The sequence below is a fragment of the Petaurus breviceps genome, unplaced genomic scaffold (genome assembly GCF_028583685.1).
Source record: "Petaurus breviceps papuanus isolate PSGF00001 unplaced genomic scaffold, PetGlider_PUasm1.0 118, whole genome shotgun sequence".
Taxonomy (NCBI): domain Eukaryota; kingdom Metazoa; phylum Chordata; class Mammalia; order Diprotodontia; family Petauridae; genus Petaurus; species Petaurus breviceps.
Window position 1 is genome coordinate 16299386 of NW_027185616.1, and position 25545 is coordinate 16324930.

General features: G+C 40.2%; 2 protein-coding genes across 11 annotated transcripts in view; one reads left to right on the forward strand and one right to left on the reverse strand.

The window, feature by feature from the left end:
* The window catches only part of VLDLR (very low density lipoprotein receptor), a 42961-nt gene extending 40252 nt beyond the window's left edge, over positions 1 to 2709 (reverse strand). The window contains exon 1 of one of the 2 annotated variants that reach the window (XM_069086678.1): positions 2574 to 2709. In XM_069086678.1, coding sequence (XP_068942779.1) covers positions 2574 to 2652 — 79 coding nt within the window. In that variant the 5' untranslated portion in view covers positions 2653 to 2709. Of the gene's footprint in view, positions 1 to 2167; positions 2419 to 2573 lie in introns of those variants that run through there. The other variant, XM_069086686.1, reaches the window with a different exon arrangement.
* A 677-nt stretch (positions 2710 to 3386) lies between these two features.
* The window catches only part of LOC138160146 (small ribosomal subunit protein uS14-like), a 104129-nt gene continuing 81970 nt past the window's right edge, over positions 3387 to 25545 (forward strand). For 4 of the 9 annotated variants that reach the window (XR_011168093.1, XR_011168091.1, XR_011168097.1 and 1 more), the window contains exon 1: positions 3569 to 3707. Coding sequence is in view for 1 of the 9 variants with exons in the window: in XM_069086691.1 (XP_068942792.1) it covers positions 18287 to 18493 (207 nt within the window). In the remaining 8 variants the exon portion in view is untranslated. Of the gene's footprint in view, positions 3522 to 3568; positions 3708 to 5433; positions 11278 to 16706; positions 19850 to 25545 lie in introns of those variants that run through there. The other 5 variants (XR_011168099.1, XM_069086691.1, XR_011168096.1 and 2 more) reach the window with 5 other exon arrangements.

Sequence of the window (25545 nt, forward strand, 5' to 3'; positions counted from 1 at the left end):
ACCCTAGGAGATCAAGAATTCTCTACAGGTAGAAATGAGGCACAATGATTAGATACCACTATTTCTTTGTGGTCACTAAGTAGAAACTGTAACATCCTCATAAAGCAAATAAAGTTTAACTCTGTTTAGGCTGTTAAGACAGACTCACAGAAAACTATTGAAAATATATGAAACATTCTCTGAGGATCCAGCCTAAGCTTTAATATATTTATTATTGTGCCTAGAAACCTAATCTTTATATTTGGCATCATATGCTTCTCACCATTTTATAATGGCAGCTATGATCTTGGGGGTAATTACCCTTCTCCAATGTTCTGGGAGAAAAGAAGTTAAAGATGCATGCCCTTCTGATGCAAGACAGTTAAGTTTTGTAGGGCCCTTGTTGAGTAGTTTCAATTACTTAAGCATTCACATTTTAGTTTTTTTTCTTACAAAGTACAGAACTGAGGTTTATAAGAAAACAAGAAATTGGTCATCTTCAAACACAGGGTTTGTTAACCTGAGGTCATGGGAACTTTTGTAGAACTATTTCAGTATTAGTTTACTTTGTAATCCTATGCATTTTATACATTTAAAAAAGATCCTGAGAAGTGGTTCATAGACTTCACCAGACTGCCAAAGAGTCCAAGACACACAAAAAGGTAAGAACCCCTGTTCTAGCAGTTTATGATGGGTTAACATTACTTGTACGCGTAATTGTTATTAAGTAAGCAAGTCTCATGTGTAAAAAAAAAAAACAGCTAATAACTAATTTGTGTAGCGCTTTAAAATTTGCAAAGTTTTTTTTGATACATTTACTTATCTTTGTAACAATCCTATTAGATAGGGGTAACTTAAATAAACTAATCATTTTTTCAACGTACAGGGTACCTTGGTGACTAGTCAACAGAAAGCCAATTTGTGCAGAGGTTTAAAATTAGATGCTGGGTGTGCAAGGCAAGGAGAGTAGTTTTAAAAAAAAAAATGACCAGGCCGACATGTCAACCTCCCCTCAACATCATCTCCCCCCACCCCAAGAGAAAGTACATCTGAAAAAGTTCTGAAGATGGTAGAACCTTCACACAAGCCTTTTTATGACATTTCACGGTAAAATAGTTCAAATTATTACTTCGAAAAGTTACAAGATACACCACATTGAAAAAACTTGGATACAGTAACCAATCGCAGAAGGTAGGGGACCTGTCAGAATACAGGAAGGATACTGCTTAGAACACTCTTTAGTGACCAAGATAATAGTGGGCAGCTTCAAAGATAAAAGCTACACAGTTCCGCTTTTAGGTCTTACCCCTAATTCACACGGCAGATGGCCAACAGTTTTGTCCTTCTGCCTCCATGGACATGCAGCCTGAGACCCTGAGCCTCAAGCCGCGGATTCGGACCTCTTTCCCCTACTCCAACTCTACTGCCAGTAAATGGGCAACTCAGAGCCTCGTCAGTCTTTTAAAATCCCTTTGCTAGGAATTCCTAGGGTCCCTCTAAGGACAGAGACTTCCACAGCTGAGGCAAGAGATAGCATCGGTCCACCAAGGTGTAAAGTTAGTCCATAAAGCCTCAGTGCCTGGGGTAGGGCAACAGACGTGTGTCACCTTCCTCTTCCTCCCCTCACTCCAAAAGAAATCTAACCTCGTAATTTCGTGCTATTTCCTTCTGCTCTTTTGTTTGGAGAGAGCGCTAATTACAGTCACTAGATTTCGGACTCTTCCTGTCTGAGAAAGCCGCAGGGCGACCAGAATTGAATTAAGTCCTGCATCTTCCATTTCTCCCTCCGGGCAATACGTATAGAAGGCCCGAGAGCTTTTTTTGGTGGGGGCGAGGGGGAAGAGGAGAGGGGAGAGGAGAAAGGAGGTGAGGATGGAGCTATTAAAGAAAACCTACCCAAAGCCTCTGCTCCCACCCCACATCCCAGGACGCGACCTGCTCCAGAACGGGACTACTCGAGCCTAGCAGAAAGCACAATTCACACTGTTCCCTCCCTTACAAGAGCAGAGAGCCACTCCGAACGTGCGCCGGCTCACGGCAGCTGTAGTACTACCCACTGGGCTGGGTACGACTTCACCAACACCCACTCTCTAACCCCCTCTCTGGCCGGTCCTCCCCCACCCTCAGGCAGCTCCGGAGGATCTCCCAGAAGCATTCGCCCCCGGCTCAGGCTGGCCTTGCCCTTTACCTCCCTTCTTCCTCTTTACTCCTTGGGGAAGAGAGAAAACCATTGTTGCAATCGTTCAGAAGCTCACGTTCAAGGAGTCCCCAAAGGGGGTGGATCAAGGAGAATACGGTTTCTTTAGACCTTCTTGAATTTCAGAATGGTGGGAATCTTTGGGGGAGGGGGCGAACAGTCAAAGCGAGATTTATAAGTCAGATCAGCACCACACCATCCCTTCTGTCGACCACCTCCTTTTCTCTCTTCCCACCCCCATGGTACTGACAGACAGAGGGGGCTCTGGGGCGCCGCCAGGGTGGGCAGGGAGAAGACAGGAGGGGAAGGGGTGGTGAGTAGAGATGAGGAAAGGGAAATCACACCTAGGCTTATTTCTTCAGGGCCAGCAAACTCAGGGTGCCCCATTCTCACTTACCCTCCACAGTGCTGCGATCTCCAGACAAACACCACATCGCGACTAAAAGCCAGAGTCCCCAGAGCGAGGACGTGCCCATGGTGCCCGGCTCCTGCTGCTGCTCCTGGGCTGCTGGTGGTTGAGATGGTGCCGACACCGCTCCCTGGCACAAGTTAGCAACCCTTAGGAAAGGGGGAAGGGGACAGGGCCGGGGGGGGGGGGAGGAAGGGAAAGGGGGAAGGGAGGGAGAAGGTAAGGGAGTTAAGAAGGAAAGTGGGGGAGGAAAGAAAAGAGGACGTCCCCCTCCCCTACAACTTGCACAATATGCCCCCCCCCTCCCCACTAACCAACCCACCTCCCCCCTCGCTGTTGCAGCTGTGCAAAACCAAGCCTGCTAAAGGAAAATAACGCAGGCGATGCAGAGGAGGGGAAGGAAAGGGTGAGGGGGTGGGGAAGGGAACCAAGGAGAGAGCCGGAGCCAGGAGCCGAGCACAGCGGCGACTGTAGAGGGGGGTAAAGGGAGGGAGAAGGAGTGAGAGTGGGGGAGCGGGAGGAGTGGTCAAGGAGGAGGAACAGACGCCGGCAGACTTCACCCCTCCCCCCACGCCCGGCTCTTCTTATAGACGCCAACCGGGTGCCTAAGCTGAGTGTGTGTGCGCACCTATGTATGAGTGTGTGTATAAGTGTGTGCGTGTGTGCATGCGTGTCCGTTGTGGCTGCTGCTCCAGCTGCCGGCCCGGGGCTGCTCCTCTTGTCCGCTCGTGACTCATGGGGCCCTGGGTGGCTGCTGGTTGGCTCGCGCGCCGCTCGCGCCTCCAATCCCCCGTGCCTGCCCTAATTTCCTGATCCAGGGAACCTGCCGCCGCCGCCGCCGCCGCCGCCGCCGCCGCAGCTGCTGTGCGCTCCGTACAGTGATTACTGTACCCTCCCGACTGCTCAGACGTTCGGCGGCCAAGCCAGTGACAGACAGTAAGTGCAGCCTACAGCCTCAGCCCCCCTCCTGGCCACCACCCTCACCTTTGCCGGGCTTCCATCCAGGTGACTGCTGGGTTTTACCTGCTGCTTCATGGGTCAGCAAGCATCCCTCCGCCGTCGTTTTCTTCATCTTCCAGGAGCTCTCCCCGACCCCCCAGAGAGCTTAGTGCAAGAAGTATGGTAGGTAGCCTTCTAGTGCCTCCGCTTCTTGGGTGATGGAGAAGAGGGGAACGGTCCGTTTGCATGGGGAGGGGGTGCCTGTTTAAAGTGCACTTTGGAACAGCAATTTGCTAAAAATAAATGTGTCTTTAAGTGTTTCTGTGAACATGTGGTTTGTTCTCTGTAACAGAAAAAGACTAAAATAACCCAGGCTGGTGTGGAGGAAGGTAATTGCTAGCTATGCATTCTCTCATCAAGGATTTTAGTTAATTGCTAATTGCACAAAATGATAGTTGGAGGTGCTGTAATTAAAAACTTAACCTTTTATTGAGAGGGGGAGTCGATAGATTTGTGCCTGATACACTTTGGTACATTCAATTACAAGGCTTTGGGAACAAAATGAAAAGATAAAGGTTAAGAGCCCAATTAAAATTTTTGTTTCGCTCTTGGTCATGCTATAAACTTCCAATTTTCTTATTCTCTCCTGATTTCTCTTACTTCTTTCTTCTATGTGACTTGCCCTGCTCAGTTGTTGTTCACAAGCAAAGTGTTAGGGACAGCACACCATGCAAAACTCTCAAAAAGAAATTCTAGTTGCAAGACAATCTTTGAAAGTTTAATAAAAAAAATAATGTGATTCTTACTAAGTGTTTAGAGTTCTTTAAAACAAGTGATAGTTGGAACTTAAAAAAAAGTAGATATTTACGTAATGTTTGTAATTATATCTTTTTTTTGTCATGTCAAGAAGGGGGTATTGTGAGTATTATACCTAATTTTCAGTAGAGACTGAGAAGACATTTACTTTAATGGGGCCAGAATATCCATTTTGGGACTGATAATGATGATGAGGTTTTAATTTCATAGATCTTTACAAATTCTTGCTTAAACTGAGTGTAGCTATTATTTCTTACTGACACATGTTCATTTATTTGGTACCAACTTCTCCTTTTGCTGTATATTCTTGTGGCCTCTCCCCCACCCCAGTTTTTTTTTAATGCAGCATATACGATGTTATTTAAAATATCTGAATAATGGTAGATTTTATAGTATACAGTAAAAATTCAGTTTTGAGATGAAAAGAGGACATCATATGTCATAGTGGGAGAAAGGGTTAGAATCATTAAATCAGCTGTTTTTAAAGCTTAGACATCATTCTGTGACTGATGGGGGTCAGATAGAGTTTGAGATGAGTTAGATTCTAGTTCAACTTTCATTTTCCTAAGGGGGAAAGATGCCAGCACAATTTTGAGAGTTATTCTAGAAAGAGTTGTATTGCAGGCTTTTACTACTTTAAATATGATTTAAATATGCACTAAGAACTGAAACCTGATAAATTATTACCAAAAAAGGAGTTTCTGACTAAAAGGTTCCATTTTTATAGATTCCTAAAATGTTAAAGCTCAGATAACACTTCAATTTAAATCACTTTCCTTTGCAACTAAGTCAAAAGGAAATGTCATTTTCAACTTTATTTTTTTCAAATTTTCCTTTTTTGACCAAGCTATGAGACTGGTAGATAAGGGAACTGCTATGGACATAGTAGACTTGATTTTCAGTAAGAAATCACAAAGTCTCTTGTGCTATTTTTGTAAGTGAGATAGAACACCTAAAGTGAATTCACAACTGGATCCTTATGGAGTGATGCTATCATTCCATAAGCTACATCGTGGGGATGTATCTGTCTTTGGTTCTGTGCAATTCAATGTTTTTATGAATGACTTAGATGAAATGTTCATCAAATTTGCAGATGGCATGAAGCTTGGAGGAATGTCGAAGACACCAGAAAACAGGATCCAAAAGGATTTGACAAGCTAGATTGATGAACAGAATCCAATAAGATGAATTTGAATTGGGTTAAATGTTGGAAATTCTACTTATCAGTTAAAAAAAATGAACTGCACAAGTACAGAAGAGAGGAGGCCTGGCCAGAAAACGGTTCCTGCACAAGAGATTTTTAGGAGTTTAGTGTGGCACACCACCAGCAATAACAACTAAGGCAATTTTTAGGCTACATTAAGAAACATGGTTTTCAGAACAAGGGGGATAAAATTCTCCTGTTGGATTTTGTCCTGGGTAGACCACATCTAGAGGATGACATTCAATTCTGGGTAAAACATTTTAGGAAGGATATATTAATCAAATGAAATAAGGGACCAAGACAGTGAGAGGATTAGGAGCTATGCCATAGTAGGAACAATGCAAAGGAGGAGGAATGTTTAGCTTGAAGAAAGGAAGATGTTGGGGTAGGACATACTTTGAAGGGTTGTTATATAAAAGAGTTTAGATTATTCTTCCTGGTCCTCAGGATGAAGCTAGGGGCAATTGTTGGAAACTGCAGAAAGGCATGGTAATTCAATTTAACAAACTTATTAATTACCTGTATTAGGCTACAAAAACAAGGAGAAAAAAAAAGGTACATGTTTTCAAGTTCATATTCCATCAGGAACATGGACATAAATAAAACATCCAAGGCAACTTTAAGAGAGACAGAAGATAGTAACAAATAGTGATTAAGGAAGGCTTCTGAGAGGTGGTAGCCACTGAAGCTTGAGGGCAGATAAGGAGGCAGGACTGAGGAAGGCAATATATTCCAAGTGTGGAGCTGGGGGAGGGGAGGAAGGAGAAGACTTGTACACATTAATATATGAGGAAGATGAAATGTTGAATTTGAGGAGTATGTCGCTCAATATGCCTGTAATAATGTCTAGTGAGTAGGATGGAATAAATATGGAAATGTAAGTGGGGAGGGAAGGACATGCTCAAACCTATGCTTTAGTAGGATCAGTTGGAAAGGAGGAGAGCATGGAAGCAGGAGAGCTAATTAGAAGGTTATTACAATAGTCCAACTGAGAGATGACAAGGGCCTCAGCTATAATGGCTGGGAGAATAGAAAGAGGGTGATGGATATAAGAGATGGTCTGTAGGTAGAAGTGGTACAGTGTGATATTTGATTGGATGTTGGAGTGGGGAAGAGAGATGACTCAAGGATGATGGGGGTGGGGTGGGTCATGGACCTAAATGACCAGGATGGTGGTACCTTTCACACAAATAGGGAAACTTAGAGGAAGGAACATTATTTAGAATTGAAGATGTCTAGGGGACACATATTTGAAGTTGTCTAGCTAGCAGTTCTCAAAGTGGGAATAAAATGCCAGCAAGAGATTGGGACTGGATATATAATTGTTGGAGCCATTTTCACGGACATCATTGTGAGTGGATGAGATCACCAAAGGGAAGAGTAAAGGGGCAAGAGGAATGAAAACGGAGCATTAAAAGCTTAAAGAACAGGAGATGGATGATTCAGCAAAGAAAACCAAGAAGATGGGAGGACTAGTAGAGAATGGAATCATGGAAATTAAGGACAGAAAGGGGAAGGAGTGACCAACAAAGGTAAAAGCTGCAGAAAGGTCAAGGAGTATATGGACAGAGAAGTGGTCATTGGATTTAGCACTTAAAAGAATGCTTGTGTCATTTTGAGAGGTCAATTTCAATAGAGTAATGGTTTCTAAAGATAGATTGCAAGGGGTTTTTAGTGAGTAGGTGGCAAAGAAATGGAGGTAGGGAGTAGAAGTAGCTAGGGGAGTTGTAGGTATTCAGAAGAGAGAAGAAACAATGAAATAGCTCCTGGGAGGGGAACATTATAGGGAATCAATCAGCAGGCCAAATGTAGAGTGAGTTCCTGGAAGACTATTCTCTCCCAGGGTGCTTTCCACGTAGAGGCTAGATGATGATTTGCCAGGAATATCATAGAGAAGATTCAGCTTCAGGTGTGGGTTGGACCAGATGACTCCTGACATGCTGTCCAGTGTCTGATTCTGAGAACATTAATCAGAATGAATGCATTCAATGAATGTACTAAATACGTAAATAGTATAAAATATGAATTTGTCCCAGTGAAGATAGGTATAAATGGCCTGGCCTGGGAATAATGAACTTGGTGCTGCCTGACTAAATGTGAGTTACTTAGCAGAATTTGCTTGAGCCAGTTCCTAAATGCATATTACATATTCATCCTTCTTTTAAGACAACCCATGTTCAGAGGCTCTTGAAATGGGGAATAAATAAGTGATTTGTAGTTCAGGAAGGGGAATATTGGTAAGGCATCGTATTTACAGAATGTTGATCATGAATAATCATGTCCCTGTAATCCAAAATAGCCTCATCTCTACGACAATCCTCCTTCTTTTCCCTTCCCCAACCTCCACCACTCCCCAAGCAAAATAAACAGAACATAGCTAAGGGGTGGCTCTAGCATGAGTATGGATGAAGGTCTAATGAAAAATATCCGGTGTAAATCATGTCCCAAACTGATGGACATAATGTGTATATATTATTTGATAACTATGGAAAGTTAAAATTCTTTGGAGAAATCTGGGGCTTCTTCGAAGTAGTTGTAAGCACTGTTCCTAATGGCTTTCTTTGCTTTTTCCTTTCCCCTATACCTACTTTTTACAATCTAGACTTGAATTGTTTTGTTTTTAATTTTGGTGGTGAGGAGGGCACATGCCCAAACTGATTTCCCTCCCCTATAGAGATCCTGATGAAAAAGCCAATGTAGATCAATAGCTGCTACAACTCAATAGTTTTAGAGGATTTCAGGGGGTTGGGGGGAGGGCAGTAATGGGTAAACTGAGTTACCCAGGGTCAGACAGATAGTATGCATCAAAACTGGGACTTAAACCCAGGTTTTTCTGACTTAGAGATTCAGTACTCTATGGGACCAGGTGACCTCTGTTTTAAAAATTGTATTAATATTTTTTGCTTTTATTATATTCATTATAAATATATAATGCCCCCCCCCCCCTTACTCAGAGAGCCATCAAAACTCAGAGTTAGAAGGGGAGGAATTCAGCAAAACTAACCAATATATCAATCACATCTGACTGTGTATGCAATGTTCCACATGCACAGTGCCTGGCTGTGGGAGAGAAGAAAGGAAATTATTTTCTTCTTCTTGGCCAAGCTTGCTCATTATAATTACAAAGTGTCTATTTGGTTTTGGTCGTTATTTTTTTCCTTTCACCTTGCCGTCATGGCACATTGTTTTCCTTGCCTTGCTTACTTCACTTTGTGTCAGTTGATAAATTTCCTCAGGTTTATCTGTATTCATATACATCATTTCTTATGGTGCAGTTAACATCACATTTATGTACCACAGTTTAACCACCACCAATTAATGAACATCTACTTTGTTTCCAGTTTGCTGCTACTATAAAAAGTGTTTCTTTGAGTACTATACTATTCTATAGGGCTCTATTTGAGATCTTTCCTTCTATCTTTGACCTCCTTGGGGCCAAGGAGTAGGATTTCTGGGTCAAAGTATGGACATATTAATTCCTTTTAAAAAATAATTTAAAATTATTTCCCAGAATGGTCGGAGGCATATGACCTTTTAAAAATGAAATCATCAGTGAAATTCACTCTTTTTAGGTGATGTTTGTTCAGTTGTCATTCTGACTTTTAATTTTCTAACACAGAAAATCTGAATGAAATTATGTCCAGAGAGTAAACTGGCATTGAAGTGAGACATTTTGGAAAACAGGCAGAAAAAGTTTATTGAACAGGTGGTGATGGTGGAAGACTAGTAAGCAAAATTTTCCCTGGACTCTGAAATGGGTGGGGTGTCATGGAAGATTTATGGGGAGGGACTGGTAATATCTCTTTGGAATGCATGAGTGATAGTGTTTTTTGATGGGGGAAGGGAAGAGTTGAAAGAGTACTTGGGACTTGGTTATGTTGTCATGGACAGATTTCATTTCTCCTTGATGAAGGAAAAATGTAAATTGGGTTTTGCTTAAAATGATGACTAATGTGATTTTGGTAACAGAAGATACAGTAGGGAGATTTACAGACCTGGGAAATGCAATGTAAATATGTTTCATCTAAATTTTAAATGAAAATATATCAAGATTGTTCTTTCTGACTAGATTTAAGAACTCCAGTCTCTTTTCTACATATTGTAGACATTTTGCTGTCTTTTTTTATTCTGGTAAAGGGATTATTTCTCTGGGAATCAGGTAATTGCATCAAATGCAGCCTTTTTGGGGATATAAGTTCTAATGATCACATTCAGTGATTTGAGTTTAAATCACATTGTCCCCTTTTTTTGGTAAAAATTAGTTCACGGGGAAATTTTGGAATTTTAGAATATAATAGTTCTGAAAATTCTTATGCAAATGAGCTGGCACAAAGAACTGTGACTTTATGTGGCCTGTGGAGTCAATTTTGATAACATACTTAATTACTTCTATGGTATCTTTGTTTACATAGATAAGCATCATCTATAAGTTATGGGTAATGGAGCAAGTTTTTCAAGTATATGGCTATTGCATTTGTATTTCTAAACTTTCAATTCCTTTATGGAAGCAGACAGTTGACATGCCTAATTTGTTCTCATTCTTTCTGTCTCACTCTCTGGAGTGGGTAGGTAAGACTTGTTTCAATATACATCAGCACATTCTTTTTGAATTGACTATCTTTTTTTCCTAAGGAAATTTGTAATGTACTTAACTTCAGTCATATTTATAACATGTTTTTTATTTCATTTCAAATTTACTTCAAAGGATCTGTGATTTCCATGGCCACTCCTTCCTCTGAAGCAAATCATAAGCCTTCTGTGCTTTAGTAGGTAGTTCCATGATTTAATGTGGCCAAGAAAAAAATAAACATGTGCCCATGTCTCTGTAGAGATAAACCTTCTGGTGATGAAGCTTTCCAAATGTAGTAGGTGTAATAGAAAGAACACTGGGCTTGGAGTCAAGACACCTGGTTTCAAATCTCTACTCTGAGGTATCCTGTGTGAACATAGGTAAATTACTTAACTTCTGTGTTTCAGATTCCTCATCTGTGAAATTTGCATACTAATAACACATGATCCATTCTCCTAAAGGTGAGCTAAAGTCTGGTATAGGACAACAGGTATGTTTCTTAATATGGTATGTTTCTTAACCCATATTTGGAATCTTTCCAATTTGGTCAGACCTGCCAGAGCTCATTCTGTCAGCAAACTTTTGAAAACTGACTATTGTCTTCATGCTACAATGAGGCATTAGAGTAGGGCTTTAGGTAGATGCTCACTATGAGATTGTTTTCAATGTACAATTTTATATTCATAGTCTTACTGCTAGTTAAAACTACAGCTATAATGCTGGGTACAGTTCAGATCATAGGTTCATCTTTGGAGTTCCTTATATGTGGAGATGTATTGGTAAGACTTTAGGCCCTTGTTAGAAGTGGAATATGTGTGTGTATGAAGGGGAAGGAGGCAGGGTAAGGAGATCTGAAGTCATGTGTCTCTTTGATGAATTTTGTCAGTCTTAGAAGTGCCTTTTAGAGTGATAACATAGACAAATGGAACAAGTTTATGGACTTAAACCTGCAAAACTTTTCTGACATGAAATTACAGAAGAAAAAAGTTTGAGCTAGATCTTTTGAAATGAGACATTGACTCTTGATATTGGAACAGACTTCAATGGTCATCTAATCCAACTTGCATCTAAGCAAGAATACCCTCTCCAACTTTACCAACAAATGGCCATCCAGCTGTTTAAAGACCTCTAGCAGGGGTGGGGAAGTTGTCACCTTAAGGCTGCATTTGGCCCTCTAGAGTCCTCAAGGGTGGCCCTTTGACTGAATCCAAACTTCACAGAACAAATTCCCTTAAAAGGATTTGTTCTGTAAAACTTGGACTTAGTAAAAAGGCTGCACCCAAGAACCTAGAAGGCCATGTGTGGCTTCGAGACTGTAGTTTCCTCACCCCTGATTTCTTCTAGTGATGAAATAATTACCTATTAAGAAAGACCACTGACTTTTGAATGCTTCTAATTGTTAGGAAGATTTTTCCCCCTTTATATAAAAAACCCAAGTCTCCTCTCCTGTCCCCTCTTCTGTGTCCTCTCCTATCCCCTTTACTGTCTCCTCTCCTATCTCCTGTCCTCTCTCCTCTTCTTTCTCTTCCCCCTTTCTCTCCTTCTCCATCCCCATTCTCTTTCCTCCCCCACCCAACACTCACACTCATGCACCCTCTTAACTATCTTTCCCTGTTTCTCCATCTTCCACTATTTGCTCCTATTTATGGACTTTGGGGCCAAATAGAGTAAGTCTGGAAAGATAGTTTAAAGCATTTATAAGCTTATGATATGCCTGACATGATGCTAAATACTGGGGATACTAATACAAGGAAGTAAGACATTTCCTACCTTTAAGCAGCTTGTGTTCTAATAGGAAAAGACACTTAAAGGTGATATAAAAGGTTAGGTGAGGAAAAGGGGAGAGTTGTGATTGAAGGGGAGCATGGGTTGGAAGACCCTCTTGAAATATGAAGGCTTTTCAAATGCTTCAAGATGCCTATTATTTCTTCCTTCTCTCCACCCTAGTATCCCACTAAGTTTTATCTTCTCCAGTCTAAAATCCCTGATTTGGCATTGTTTCCCCCGACTTTTATATCATGTTGCTACATGCTTGCTTGTTTACCCCAAACTCCACATTTTTTCAAATACACGATTGTGGAATCATGCCTCTCTTCTGTAGTACTTGTGAGGTTGGCTTTTCTTGAACTGGTATAGGGTTTAATTTTAATCAGTCTTAAATTTTTTCATTTTATTTGATTCAGCCTACTGCTCTGGCCTTCTAGGACCTTTCTGGATCTTGATTCTGTCATCCAATGCAATTTCTATCTTTCTTCCCCTCAATCTCTAGCTCTGTATCATCCTCAGATTTGGTAAGCATGCCATGTATGATTTAACATAAAACATTGATAAATATGTTGAATGCTAATGGGCCAATGGCAGAGCATTTGATATCCCACAAGAGATGTTCTATGCTGATGTTAGTTCATTAATCGACACTCACTAACTTCTATGGTTCAACTGTTGCTGCATGTCCTTCATTCTCAAAGAGGATCATGACATCAGGAAGATGATGCTTTGACTTGCAAGTGAATTGGATTTAAATGAGGGAGGTCTGTGCAACCAGACTCACTTTCTCCTCTGGAGCCATCTGGGTCCAGTGGCAAGATATAGATGAGGACATCTGGAGATGGCCTCCATGGTTCAACTAGTTTTGCATAAAATGTACTATTCTCATTCAGCTCATAGCCTTCCATCTGTTTCATAAAGATATCACAAAAGACTTCGTTAAATGCCTAGGTAAGTTATTCAGCCTCTCTTAGTGCTCCGGGTAATTCTTTGAGACTATAAGTTGCAGAAAACTTGCATTAATAGAGGTAGTTTCTTTACCTGGGAGTTCCCTGTTGTTGTTGAGTTCAGTCATATTTGACTCTTTGTGATCCCATGGACCATAATGCACGAAGTCCTTCTGTCTTCCACTATCTCTTGAAGTCTCTCCAAGTTCAAGTTCATTGTTTCCATTGACACTCTCTGTCCGTCCCATTCTCTGCCATCCCCTTTTCCTTTTGCCTTCAATCTTTCCCAACATTAGAGTCTTTTCCAGCGACTCCTATTTTCTCATTATGTGGTCAAAGTATTTAAGTTTTAGTATTTAACCTTCCAGTGAATAGGCTGAATTAATTTCTTTAAGTAATGACTAATTTGATCTCATTGCTGTACAAGGGACTCTCAAAAGTCTTTTCCAGCACCACAATTTGAAAGTGTTGATTTTGTGGTGCCCATCTTTTCCTTATAGTCCACCTCTCACATCCAAACTATTGGAGACTTCCCTATACCAGCGTGATTGTAGATTCAGTTCCTGTCCTCTTTTGAAAACTGGGATACTTGCCTCTTTCATTTTTTATCACTTTCCCCATTTCCCATGATTTTTTAAACATCTAGGCCAGGGTTGGAGAACCTGTGACCTTGAGGCCACATGTGGCCTCTAGGTCCTCAAGTGTGGCTCTTTGACTGACTTCAAACTTCACAGAACAAATCCTTTTATTAAGGACAAAACATATCAGCAATTACAGTGGCAAGTTCTTTTACTGCTTTTCTGTGTGTGGGGTGTAAGTTGGTTCCTAACCAATTGATGTCTCCCCAAGCCCAGCTGAGATAATTGTAGAAGGGGGAAGATAAGAAATATTGAGATGCATGATGAATAACAGAGATGTGTCTGTCCTGCCATCCCTTTACAAAATGTTAAGAAGTATCTCTTTTTGGAAAGGGGGGCAGAGAGAAATTGAAGGGCAATTTGCCATTGGATGGCTAAAGACTGACCACTTACTGGTAGCTTGGAGAAGCCAATTGCTTGCTAGCTCTGAGAGAGAGAATTGAGACAGTTCAAAAAAAGAAGCAGTTTTGTGGAATATGGCTCCTTCACTTCTAGCAGAGTACTATAGGAGGAAAAGGAAAAGATTACTTTCTCCTCCAATCTCTAATATGCCATGATGTTTTACAGGATAGCTGCTCGTCCAGTGGGAGGCATTGTATTCAGCACAGTTGAGAGAGAGAGTTGAGGTTGAAGCAGGAAGCAGTTTCAAGGAATAAAACCTCTGGCAGCAGAGAATAGAGTCAACTGTGGATTCAAGGGAAAAATATCCCTGGCACTAGGGAGTTGAGCTATGGTCACCCAGAAGAGACACTCAGCCCCACAGTGTGAGAATACCACAAGAAGAGAGAGAATATCTGTACTGTGGTTTTGTTGTGGTTGGTTAGCTGATTAGTCATATCCAATTCTTTTGACCCCCTTTGGGGTTTTCTTGGCAGATACTGGAGTGGTTTGCTATTTCCTTGTCCAGCCCATTTGACAGATGAGGAAAACTGAGGCAAACAGGATTAAGTGACTTGCCAGCATCACATAGCTAGCATCTGAAGTCAGATTTAGATTTAGGAAGATATCTTCCTGATTTCAGGCCCAGCACTCTACCCACTGTGCCACCTAACTACCCTGTGGTTCTGTAGGCTTAAGTTTCTTTGGCCACATGTCTTCCCTTTGTATATTCCTCACTATCGGTACACTCTGTACCCACTTTTTCTGTTTATGCTTTATGTGTTTGTGTGAGAGGGTGCTTAGTTGTTTTTTTTTGGTTTGTTTTGGGGGGGTTGATACATTTTATAACTGTTATTATGTTATCTTAATAAATGCTTTTTCTTTAAACTAATCATGTCTACTGGCTGACTATTGAAGGTAAGCACACTAGTGAAGAATCCTGAGATCTAGTTTTAAGATTGTGGATTCACAGAATACTTTTGAATCTGAGAGCAGTTGTCTTCCTGGGGACCCAACATACAACTTCTGACTGTTAAGGTGGGGAATGTATCTCACCAGAAGTACTATACTAGTATAGGTCAACTGGACTTGGTTTATTGGGTGCAGCAAAGTTCACTCTTATCGGCTTATCCTAAGTTTCATCTTCCCCATTAATCGTTTTTGTTCTATCCTTCCCAGTCAGAATATCTTCATTTTTGGTATGAAAAAATAGAATAAAAATGGAAATTGAGAACAATTCATTAGCATTATTCACATACCCTCAAGTGGTAGTCCTAACTGTCTTTGATCTTCTCTTGTGGCTATTATCAATTTTGAGTCTTCAAGAGTTCTTTACCTAACAGCTATTGGACCCAATCAGAGGATATATACTTCCAAAGCATGGCTGGATTCTAATTGCTCTATTATTTTTTTCTTTAATGTTTTGTTTGCTGATTTAAAAAAAAAACAAAATAAAAACTCATCGCTACTTAGTGGCTCTCTGTTCCCCATAGAAACATCCCTGTGGAAAAAAAAATCAGCTTAGGCGAGCAGAATTACGTAGATCCTACCTTCCTCTGCACCTACTATCCACAGCCTCTCTTCTGATAGGTGGGAAGCATATTTCATCATCAAATCTTTTGATGTTATAATTGGACATTTTCTCAAGCACAATCATATTACATTGCTTTCATGCATTATAATTTGTTCAGCTGTTAGAGTACTTGTATTTCATCTAGGTTTTTGCTATTACAAAAAGTGCTGCTATAAAAATTTTTGTATATGTGAGATTGTTTTCTGACTTTGACTTTCTGAGTATATTGTCCATATCAATGGGTTAAAAGTAATGTATGGTTTAGTGATTTTTGTTTTAATATAATTCCAGATGATTTTCCAGAATGCTTGGATGAATTTCAGCTCTTCTAGTATTTATCATTATAGTCTTTTGGCATCTGCCAATCTAATGGATTTGTAGTAAAATGAGTTGTTTTAATTTTCACTTATCAGTGATTTGATGTATTCTTTCACATAGTTGTTGGTTGTTTGATTTTCCTCTTTGGAAAACTTCCTGTCCATATCCTTTGACCACTTATCTGTGAGGGAGGGGCTTTTTTTTTTTAATTTAAATAAATTCTCTGTATAACTTAGACATTAGATCTTTATTGGAGATTAGCTACAAAAAATATTACCCTCCCCATCACTTAACAGTTTATCTTTGATCTATAGCTTCTTGTTTATGTGAAAAAAAATAGACCAACTGAAAAAAAATGCAAGCAAAATTGTCCATTTATTTGATTACCTCTTTGGTTAGTTAAAAAGTCTTCCCCTAACCATAGTTTAGTTTCCCTGCTTTTCCCAAGTGAGTTGAATAGAGAGAATTAAGAGCTTTGTTTGTGTATTTGAAGGAAATAATGTCCTCACTAATGCCTATGTTTTGGTTTGAATTTAGCTTGGGGAGAGATGACTCCTCAGTGGCATAGATGGGGGAATAGAGTGTAAAGGCAAAAAGGAAGGAGGGTCATGTGGTAGGGAAGGAATCTGATGTTATACTTCATATCTTTTCCCTCCTATTTATTCTTTTCTCTTTTTTTCTCCTCTTTCCCATCTAAGTTTCTCGTTAATAGAGGCTTATTTCATGTTTTAGTCTGATGAAAGCAATAGGTTTAGACCATGACAGAGGTCTCAAAAGAAGAGCTTTGATAATCCCAATATCCAATTTATCAAACATTTGGGAAGATTATTTTTTTAAGTGAACCTTCTGGTGTTCATTGCCTATTCAGAAGGTTTTGCAATGCTTTCTCAAATCATTCTTAAGGAGAATAATTTGGATAGTAATGGCTATATACTATTAAAAATTCACCCATCTCTCCTTTCTCATTTTAGAAGGTAACTTGACATTCCAAGGACTCAATAAAATAGAAGACTTGTTTTGGGGGAAGAAAATGTGGAGTAATACCAAACCAAGTATTCACATTCTTCAATAGATAATGCTCTAATATGAAGGGCACTAAATTGCTGGCAGTCCTTAGTGTTAATGCTTCCATGGAGCCTTCATGTCTGGAGAGAAAATCTTCAAGAGTCTAAACAAAAATATGTTGGATGTTTAATATACAATGAGAAAAAAAATCCTGAATTTGCATGTTGCCTTTCTTCTGAGAAAGCTCAAAGTACTCTGCAAACATGACCTCATTAATTCCAGGGAAGAAAACCTAGAATGGCTTTGAGAATAATTAATAATCTGGGGAGGAACTGAAGCCAACTAGCCTTCTCACCAGATTCATGGGAAATGCCACAAATGAATGGAATTATGTGTTGTTGGCATCCAAGGTTGGGGGATGGTGAGGAGTTGTTAACATTAAACCCCTTTACCTATATATACTACATGACTAAGGTAACTTTATAAAGTTTATGACTTTAAGTTGAGAAGAGAAATTACAAATAATCTTTTTCCCCCTGGAAATATATACAGCACACCCTTTACAGGTTAAAGCAAGTTACCTTGGAGGCGGGCAGGGGCAGAGCCAAGATGGCGGAGTAAAAACGGGAACTCCCTGTGGCTCCAGCTCCAACAACCTCCAATACATGTAGAAAAATGACTCTAAACAAATTTTAGAGCTACAGAATCCACAAAGTGACAGAGAGAAACAAACCTCCTGCTGAAGGAAGTAGGCCAACAGGAAGAGGGTAACGCACCATGCTGGGAGCCAAAAGCAGTGCCATGTGAACCCTGTGGTTCCAGCCCCAGGGTTGCCTAGACCAACCTTAGTCAGAGCAGACTTCAGGAAAGTGAATCACCAGCAGCTGTCGTGATTTCCAGACTTCTCAACCCATAAATGCCAAAGAGAAAGTAAAAGGAAAGTGTGGGACTCTGTTGGAAAAGGGGAATGGAAGAGAGTGGTCCAACCCCTACCCCCAGGGCGAGAAGTGGTAGAGGCCTGGCAGCTGCCTCTACTGCTCTGTGACTGCTTCCAGAACTTCTTATCTGCAGATTGTAGGGGGACCAAGCAACCATTCAGAGGGTAATCACTCTTGCTTTGACCTGCTTAGATCTGGATCAAAGTCTTGGGTGGTATTCCTGGGGTATTTGGCCAGTGTGCCAGAACTTGTGGGGGCTGCAGAGAGGGTACCCAACTAATAGCTCCAGCAGCTGCAAGAACCCTAGAAATCTGAGACAAAGCTATCTCCATTCTACTGTGGCAAAGAGCTCAAAAGTCAAGTAATGGACTGGAAATATGAGGAAGCAGAGGAAACGCAATCTGACCATAGATTCCTTTTTTGGGGACAAAAAGGATCAAAGCATGGAATGGCAGGAAGACAACGAAGTCAGAAGTCTTGCTTCAGAAGCTTGCACGAAAAATATGAACTTATTATAGGCCATGGAGGAACTCAAGAAGGATTTTGAAAATCAATTAAGAGAAGTGGAGGAAAATTGGGAAGAGAAATGAGAATGATGCAAAAAAATCATGATGTGCTTTTTGTCTCTGGTCTTTGTGAGTGGTGCCATGGGTCACCAGCAGCTCTACTGGAGCCACCCTCACAAATTCGGCCAGGGGTCTCAGTCGTGCCATGTCTGTTCGAACTGGCATGGCCTGATACGCAAGTATGGCCTGAACATGTCCCTCCAGTGCTTCCAGAAGTATGTGAAAGACATCGGCTTTAAGTTGGACTAAGTTATATTTATCGATCTTGCTTCAGTGATTACACTGACCATCAGTGACTGCCATTTTACTGGATTCTGGACAACTATTTGATCTACCCACCTAAAGATCTGATCCTGTTGTACATGCTGTGTCAATTTGCAAATATAATTAAAAGTCATCCTCAAAAAAAAAAAAAAAGAAAATCATGAAAAGTGAGTCAACAGCTTGACTGAAGAAAATAACACCTTAAAAAATAGACTAATTCAAATGGCAGAAGAGTCTCAAAAAGGCAATGAGGAGGAGAATGCCTTAAAAAGCCAAATTTGCCAGATGGAAAAAGAATTTCAAAAATTCACTGAAGAGAATAACTCCTTCAACATTAGATTGGAGCAAATGGAAGCTAATGACTTTATGAGAAATCAAGATGCTATTAAACAGTTCCAAACAAATGAAAAAATAAAAGGCAATGTGAAATATCTCTTTGGGAAAACCAATGACCTGAAAAATAGATCCAGGAGAGAAAAATTTAAAATTATTGGACTACCTGAAAGCCATGATCAAAAAAAGAGCGTAGACATCATCTTTCAAGAAATTATCAAGTAAAATTGCCCTGATATTCTAGAACCAGAGAGCAAAATAGAAATGGAAAGAATTCACCAATTGACTCTTGAAAAAGATCCCCAAAAGAAAACTCCTAGGAATATTATGGCCAAATTCCAGAGTTCCCAGGTCAAGGAGAAAATACTGAAAGCAGTCAGGAAGAAACAATTCGAGTATTGTGGAATCAGGATAACATAAGACCTAGAAGCTTCTACATTAAGGGATCAAAGGGCTTGGAATATGATATTCCAGAGGTCAAAGGAGCTAGGATTAAAACCAAGAATTACCTACCCAGCAAAACTGAGTATAATGCTTCAGGGAAAAATAGGGTCATTCAGTGAAATAGAGGATTTTCAAGCTTTCTTGATGAAAAACCCAGAGCTGAACAGAAAATTTGACTTCCAAGTACAAGAAGCAAGAGAAGCATGAGAAGGTAAACAGGAAAAAGAAATCATAAGGAACTTATTAAAGTTAAACTGTCTATACTCCTACATGGAAAAATGATAATTGTAACTCATAAGACTTTTCTCAGTATGAGGATAGTTGAAGGGAATATATCTATATCTATATATATGTATACATATATAAGTGTATATATACATATATGTATGTATAGGAGGGTGTATGTTTGTATAACTATATATGTAAGTGTGTGCATATGTATGTACATGTATACATAGACAGAGGGCACAGGATCAGTTGAATAGGAAGGGATGATATCTAAAAGAATAAAATTAAGAGGTCAGATAGGAGTATACTGGGAGAAGGTGAAAGGAAGAGATAGATCAGGGTAAATGATCTCATGATAAAAGAGGCAAGAGAAAACTGTTACAATGGAGGGGAAGAGCAGGAAGGTGAAAGGGAATAGGTCAACCTTACTTTCATTGAATTTGTCTTAAGGAGGGAATAACATACACACTTCATTGCATATCTTACCCTTCAGGATAATAGGGGGGAAGGGGATAAGAGGGGGGATGATAGAAGGGAAGGGAAGGCAGATTGGGGGATAGGGTAGTTAGAAGCAAACACTTGAAAAGAGACAGGTTCAAAGGAGAAAATAGAATAAGTAGGGGGTGGGATAGGATGGAGGGAATTATAATTAGTCTTTCACAATATAACTACTATGGAAATGTTTTGCGTAACTATACATGTAGAACCTTTATTGAATTGCTTATCTTCCCAGTGGGGGTGGGTGAGGAAGGAAGAAGGGAAAAAATCTGGAACTCAAAGTTTTAAAAATAAATGTTTAAAAACAAATTGTTTTTTTTACATGCAATTGGGAAACAAGATATACAGGCATTGGACTATAGAAATCCATCTTGCCCTACTGGAAAGTTAGGTGGGGGTTGGGGGAGGATATAAGAGAGAACAGATTAGGGGAAGGGATATTCAGGAGGCTCAGTGTTTTGGGGTGGGGGGTAGGGGAAAGATGGGGAGAAAAATATGTAACTCCAAATCTTGTGAAAAGGAATATTGAAAACTAAAAATAAATAAATCGGGGATAAAAAAACAAGTTACATTTAGGATTTGTGTTTCTAATTTTGACTTTTCCTAATAAAGGCAGAATGGTAGAGATGGGGAAAATGTAGCTTCTTCCTCTGTAAAATGAGGGTATTGGACTAGATGACCTCTAAGATTCTTTCCATTTCCAAATTTATGATCCAATGTGGCACAGTTAAAACCTTTGGAGAATGTTGGTAAAATACCATTCATAGTGTTATATGTAGGATTTCGAATTGAAGGGACCTCAGAATAGCTGGTCTAAAATTTTCTTCTTGGAGATGAGAAGACTATGACCACCTAAAGTTGAAGTGATTCATCTCGGGGCACACAGGTAATACATATAGCATGTGCTCTGAGGTTCCACTCCCAACCTTCTCTTGAACTGACAGGTTGGGTCACCATAGAGCAGCTGCTGTTACTCCCTTTGGGGTTCCAGGAAGTGGTCCTTAAATGTTATCTGTGGTTTTTTAGTACTACAGCTCATTGGTCCCTACCAGTGTGCTGACTTCCTTGATTACCAGTTATCCATTAGACAATTAACTTTTAGAAAGGAGTACTCATGAAAGTGTTATTATAAGAATAATTGATATAGTGCCCCAAAGTCTGTAGCATACTTTACATTTAGTACATGCAGGGTCTAGGGTAGAGTGGATGTATTGGTAATGGGAATTTGAAGATCTTCCTTTAATAAGCCTAAGGGAATTTGAAGACCTTCCCTGCTTCAAAGATCTTCCTTGCTCCCAATAGACTAAACGTAATCACGTGCAGCCTGTGCTGGGAGGAGTTTGCTGACAGGTAGAGCAGAGCCCACAGGAAGCTGGAAGTCAGAGCAGTTAGAGACAGAGGAGAGGACACACTCAGGGAGAGAGTTAGGCTTGTGAGTAAATGTTTGTTTGTACAAAGGCTAAATGATGGTGTGGCTAAGAGGTGTCGGAGATAAAACTTGAATTTAGTTAAGACTGATTCCAAGGTTGGTACTCTATCCACTATACCGTACTGCCTTAGCAGGTTTGATGTGAGAATAAATGAGATAATGCCTCTGCTGTGTTGTGGTGTATTAACTTCTATGTTGCTATGATGGATTTGGTTTTTCCCGGTGTCTGCATACATGTTTCACTTCTGTCTTCTATATAGAGAGTCTGTTATATTTTGTGATTAAACACTATGCCAGCATATTCATAGGTGCTGTTGGTACTGTGAATATTGTTTTGGCACTTCAGTGGGCTCAGGTTTAGAGAGGACATGTGGCAAATAGGTCAATCACAGCTTCTGATTTCTAGAAGTCCTTTCCCCTCTCTTTGTGAGGGTTGTTATGAAGTTTCCCTTAAACATAGTATAGTTTTTCTTCTTCACTCCTTGGAGCATCTCGAAGCTGCCTCCTGATGCAGAAATTGCTGCCAGTCACTGTTGCGCCAAGAGCACTGTAGGGATGCTGATGGGAAGTTCCAAATCTTCTAGTCCTTTAAAATATCCAAAATATTCCTTGGCCAAGGTGAGGAAGGAGAAGATCAAGGCTGAGGCTTTTCTCAAGCTCATTTAAATCTTACACGTTACAAATCTTTATCCTGTATCTGACCTTAGTGTTAAATATAATCCTTAAATTACCTCCCCTCACCCCAGAAATCCTTTCCTAGGGGTTTGTTTGGGATTGCTTCCTCAACCAAGTTGCCAGGTGCTTAAATAATGCCTTATTTTGAACTGGTTTTATTTAGAAACAACAGGGTATGACTGAATTCCTTTAGCCCCTCAGAATATACTTCCTCTCCCTCTGCCTCTCACCCTCTCCCTGTCTTCTCTCTCTCTCACACACAGAGTTGTGAATGATTGATTTAGTCGAGATGTCTAGGCAGTTTTCACACCTAATTCATACCTCTGTTTCTTTTGACATATATTCTCCACTGATAATGGTATCTAGGCGTTTTGTTACTATTCGGTTATTTCAGTGCCGCCTACCTCTTCATGATACTATTTGGGGTTTTCTTGGCAGAGGTACTAGAATGGTTTGTTATTTCTTTTTCCATCTCATTGGAATGAGGATGAGGAAACTGAGGCAAATGGAGTTAAGTGACTTGCCCAGGGTCACATAGTGTCTGAGACCAGATTTGAACTCACGGAGATGAGTCCACTCATCTACTTATCTGCCGTTGCACATCTTTGCCCAAGGTGTAGCATGTTATTATTTCACCCGGGGTAGGGGCAATTGATTCAATTTATGCCCCACCCTTACAGACAGAGCTTGGATTAAAACCCCGGGTGTCTGATTTTAAATTCAGTGTTCTTTTCATAAAACCATGTTGCCTTTTCTTCCTACACCATTACTATTAGGAATAGTACAGGGAAAGACAAAGTCTGTAGTATAGAATTTGTGAGAAAATTTTTTTTTTAGTTCCAAAATGAAGACAGCCAAAATTTCTTATTTTTGGTTTCTGTCTTCAGTAGTATCTGACTTACATGCAGTCAAGCTGCTTGTTCTTTTTTTTTTTTTGTTCCTGAATACTGCTTTCTTGCCTGAATTTCCCACAGACACAGAGCAATGACAGGAATTCTCAGAAAAGGAAGCTCTGGCTTGTAGGCCTCATCGTTATAATTTTCTCAAAATTCAGGGGAAATTTTGCTGGAAAAATTATTGGAAATTATTATGACAAAGTGGAAGGAGGAGATACTTGCCAGGTCAGAGTCTGTTCCCGGGTCTCTGTACATCATTCCAACAGACATCAGTGACAGCTGGTTTCACTGTATTTACATCGTCAGAATAACCTATCTACCCGATTAGTTAGTTGGTCAGAATCATTATTTTCCAAACCACTGAAGAATCTTTGGAAAGAAGCATCGCCAGTCATTTAAATCTAGCACAGCTACAAATCCTTATCCTATAGTAAATATAATATGTATATAGTATAAATAGAATTCTTAAGCTACCAAAGTGTTCAATTGATTGTCCTTATTTTGTTCAACTATCTCTCTTTGGGTTCTTCCTCTCTCCTCAGCCCCCACTCAATACTGTAACATTTGTTTCCCTCTTAAAGTACCCCTTTGTTTCTCATGTTTTATATGCATGGTGGTACTGTGAGAGACTTTGCTTACTTGGAGTTCAAGAAGAGGCTGTGATTTTTATTACCATTGCTTTACTCTTTCCCCTAATCCATAGGCTACGCTGCTGCCAGACCAATCTCTTTACAATTGTCAAGGCTGTCCAGAGTCTAGTTCCTGCCTACTTATCCAGCGGTTTTTAAAACTACCATTCACCTAAGTTAACCCTCTGATACAGGCATATGCTGGTCCAACAAATGTGCCATATTTTCCAAACATGTCTTGATTATGTGTGCCTTTACTCATTAGCTGCCCTTCTCACCTCTCTTCACTTGCATATGTGTCCTTCCATTGTTCACATCCAGCTCACATCCCACCTTTTTTATTTGGCATTGCCCTACCAATCTTGGCCTGAAGTGATCATTTTCTTCTCCTAATCCTGGTGCTCTTATTTTAACAATTCATTTGACATAGCATATATTGCCTTTTATTATATTTACTTTTATGTATATTCTTAGTATCATGGGAGACAGGTGACCCTAGAGTCTAGAGCCTAGACTCTCAGGCCATGTCAGAAGAAAATAAGCTATGGCAGGTTGGAAGGGCTTCAACTATAAGACCAATGATCTTGTGAAGACCGGTATCATGGCCTATGGAGAGGCACGGGGGGATAATGGAAAGAATACTTCCCCTAGACTTGGGACAATTGAGTTTGGATGTTGGAGGGAGACTAATATTCTAACTATTTGGTGGTAGACTAGTCACTCAATGCTCAGGACTTTGGTTTTCTTATCCATGAAAAAGGGACAATACTTATCTTACCTCCCTAAATTGGTTGTTCTAAAGAAATTACCTTTTAAACCACAAAATGGGATATGAATATGTGCTGCTATTATATTTTAGCAGGAACAAAGATTGTGTAGGAATAGACTTGGGGTCTAACCTCTTGTATTTGCTCTGGAACTAAAGCTCTCAAATTTTCTAAACCTCAGTTTCCTTACCTGTATTACCCAGCTTACAGGACTGATAGTGATAGGGACTAGGACCTGTGATTTCATTGTTAGAAGTAACTCCTGGATAAGGACATGCCTTCTACCATTGAGAGGTGGCACCATCTCTGTAACCTGGTCTTAGAGAGTTGCATAGAGGACTGGAGGTTAGCTGTCTTGCCCAGGGTCACCCAGCTAAGAAGTGTCGGAGAGAAAACTTGAATTCAATTAACACTGATGCCAAGGCTGGTATTCTGTCCACTATACCATACTGCCTCAGCAGGTTTGATGTGAGAATAAATGAGATAAGATACATAACAATATCAGTTATAAATGCAGAGAGAAGCTCATCCTGTAAGGATTAACCACTAAGTTGTTATTTTTAATGTCATTTTTGCTCCTTTACCCCCTCACAAAAGTTCAGGATGACTATGTGCTAATCCAGATGTATTATAATTTATGTCAGTGCGGGAGAGATCCACATTGATAAAATCATGGGCCTTGTGTAATCGGGCTCTCACCAAGCCTGGGGCATTTTGCAAGCTACTGCATTTGAAGAGAGAATGTAACTTATAACTGGTAGACAGAATTAGTGCTTGAGCTGTGTGAAGGCTGAGGTGGGTGCAGGAGCTTCTCTAAGGACTTTGTGTGGTTCCAGACATTCTTCAGAATAGACTCCAGGGAAGAAAGAAAGACATGGGAAATTGTAGACATGTCGGGGACACAGATGGCTCAGTATACTCTTGATTACCATCTTGCCTCCCTCGATTCTTAGGAGATTTTACCTTGGGTGAGATCCGACCCTCTTATTTTGATTGAACTGAAATCTCATCTTGCTCCCATTTTGTATTTTGTGTGGTATAATCTAATCTGTAATGCCTCTAATTTATTGTTTGCTGGATAAATGGGTTTACTGGCTATTTGATATTTGTGATGTTCTTTTATGTAACCAGCATTTGA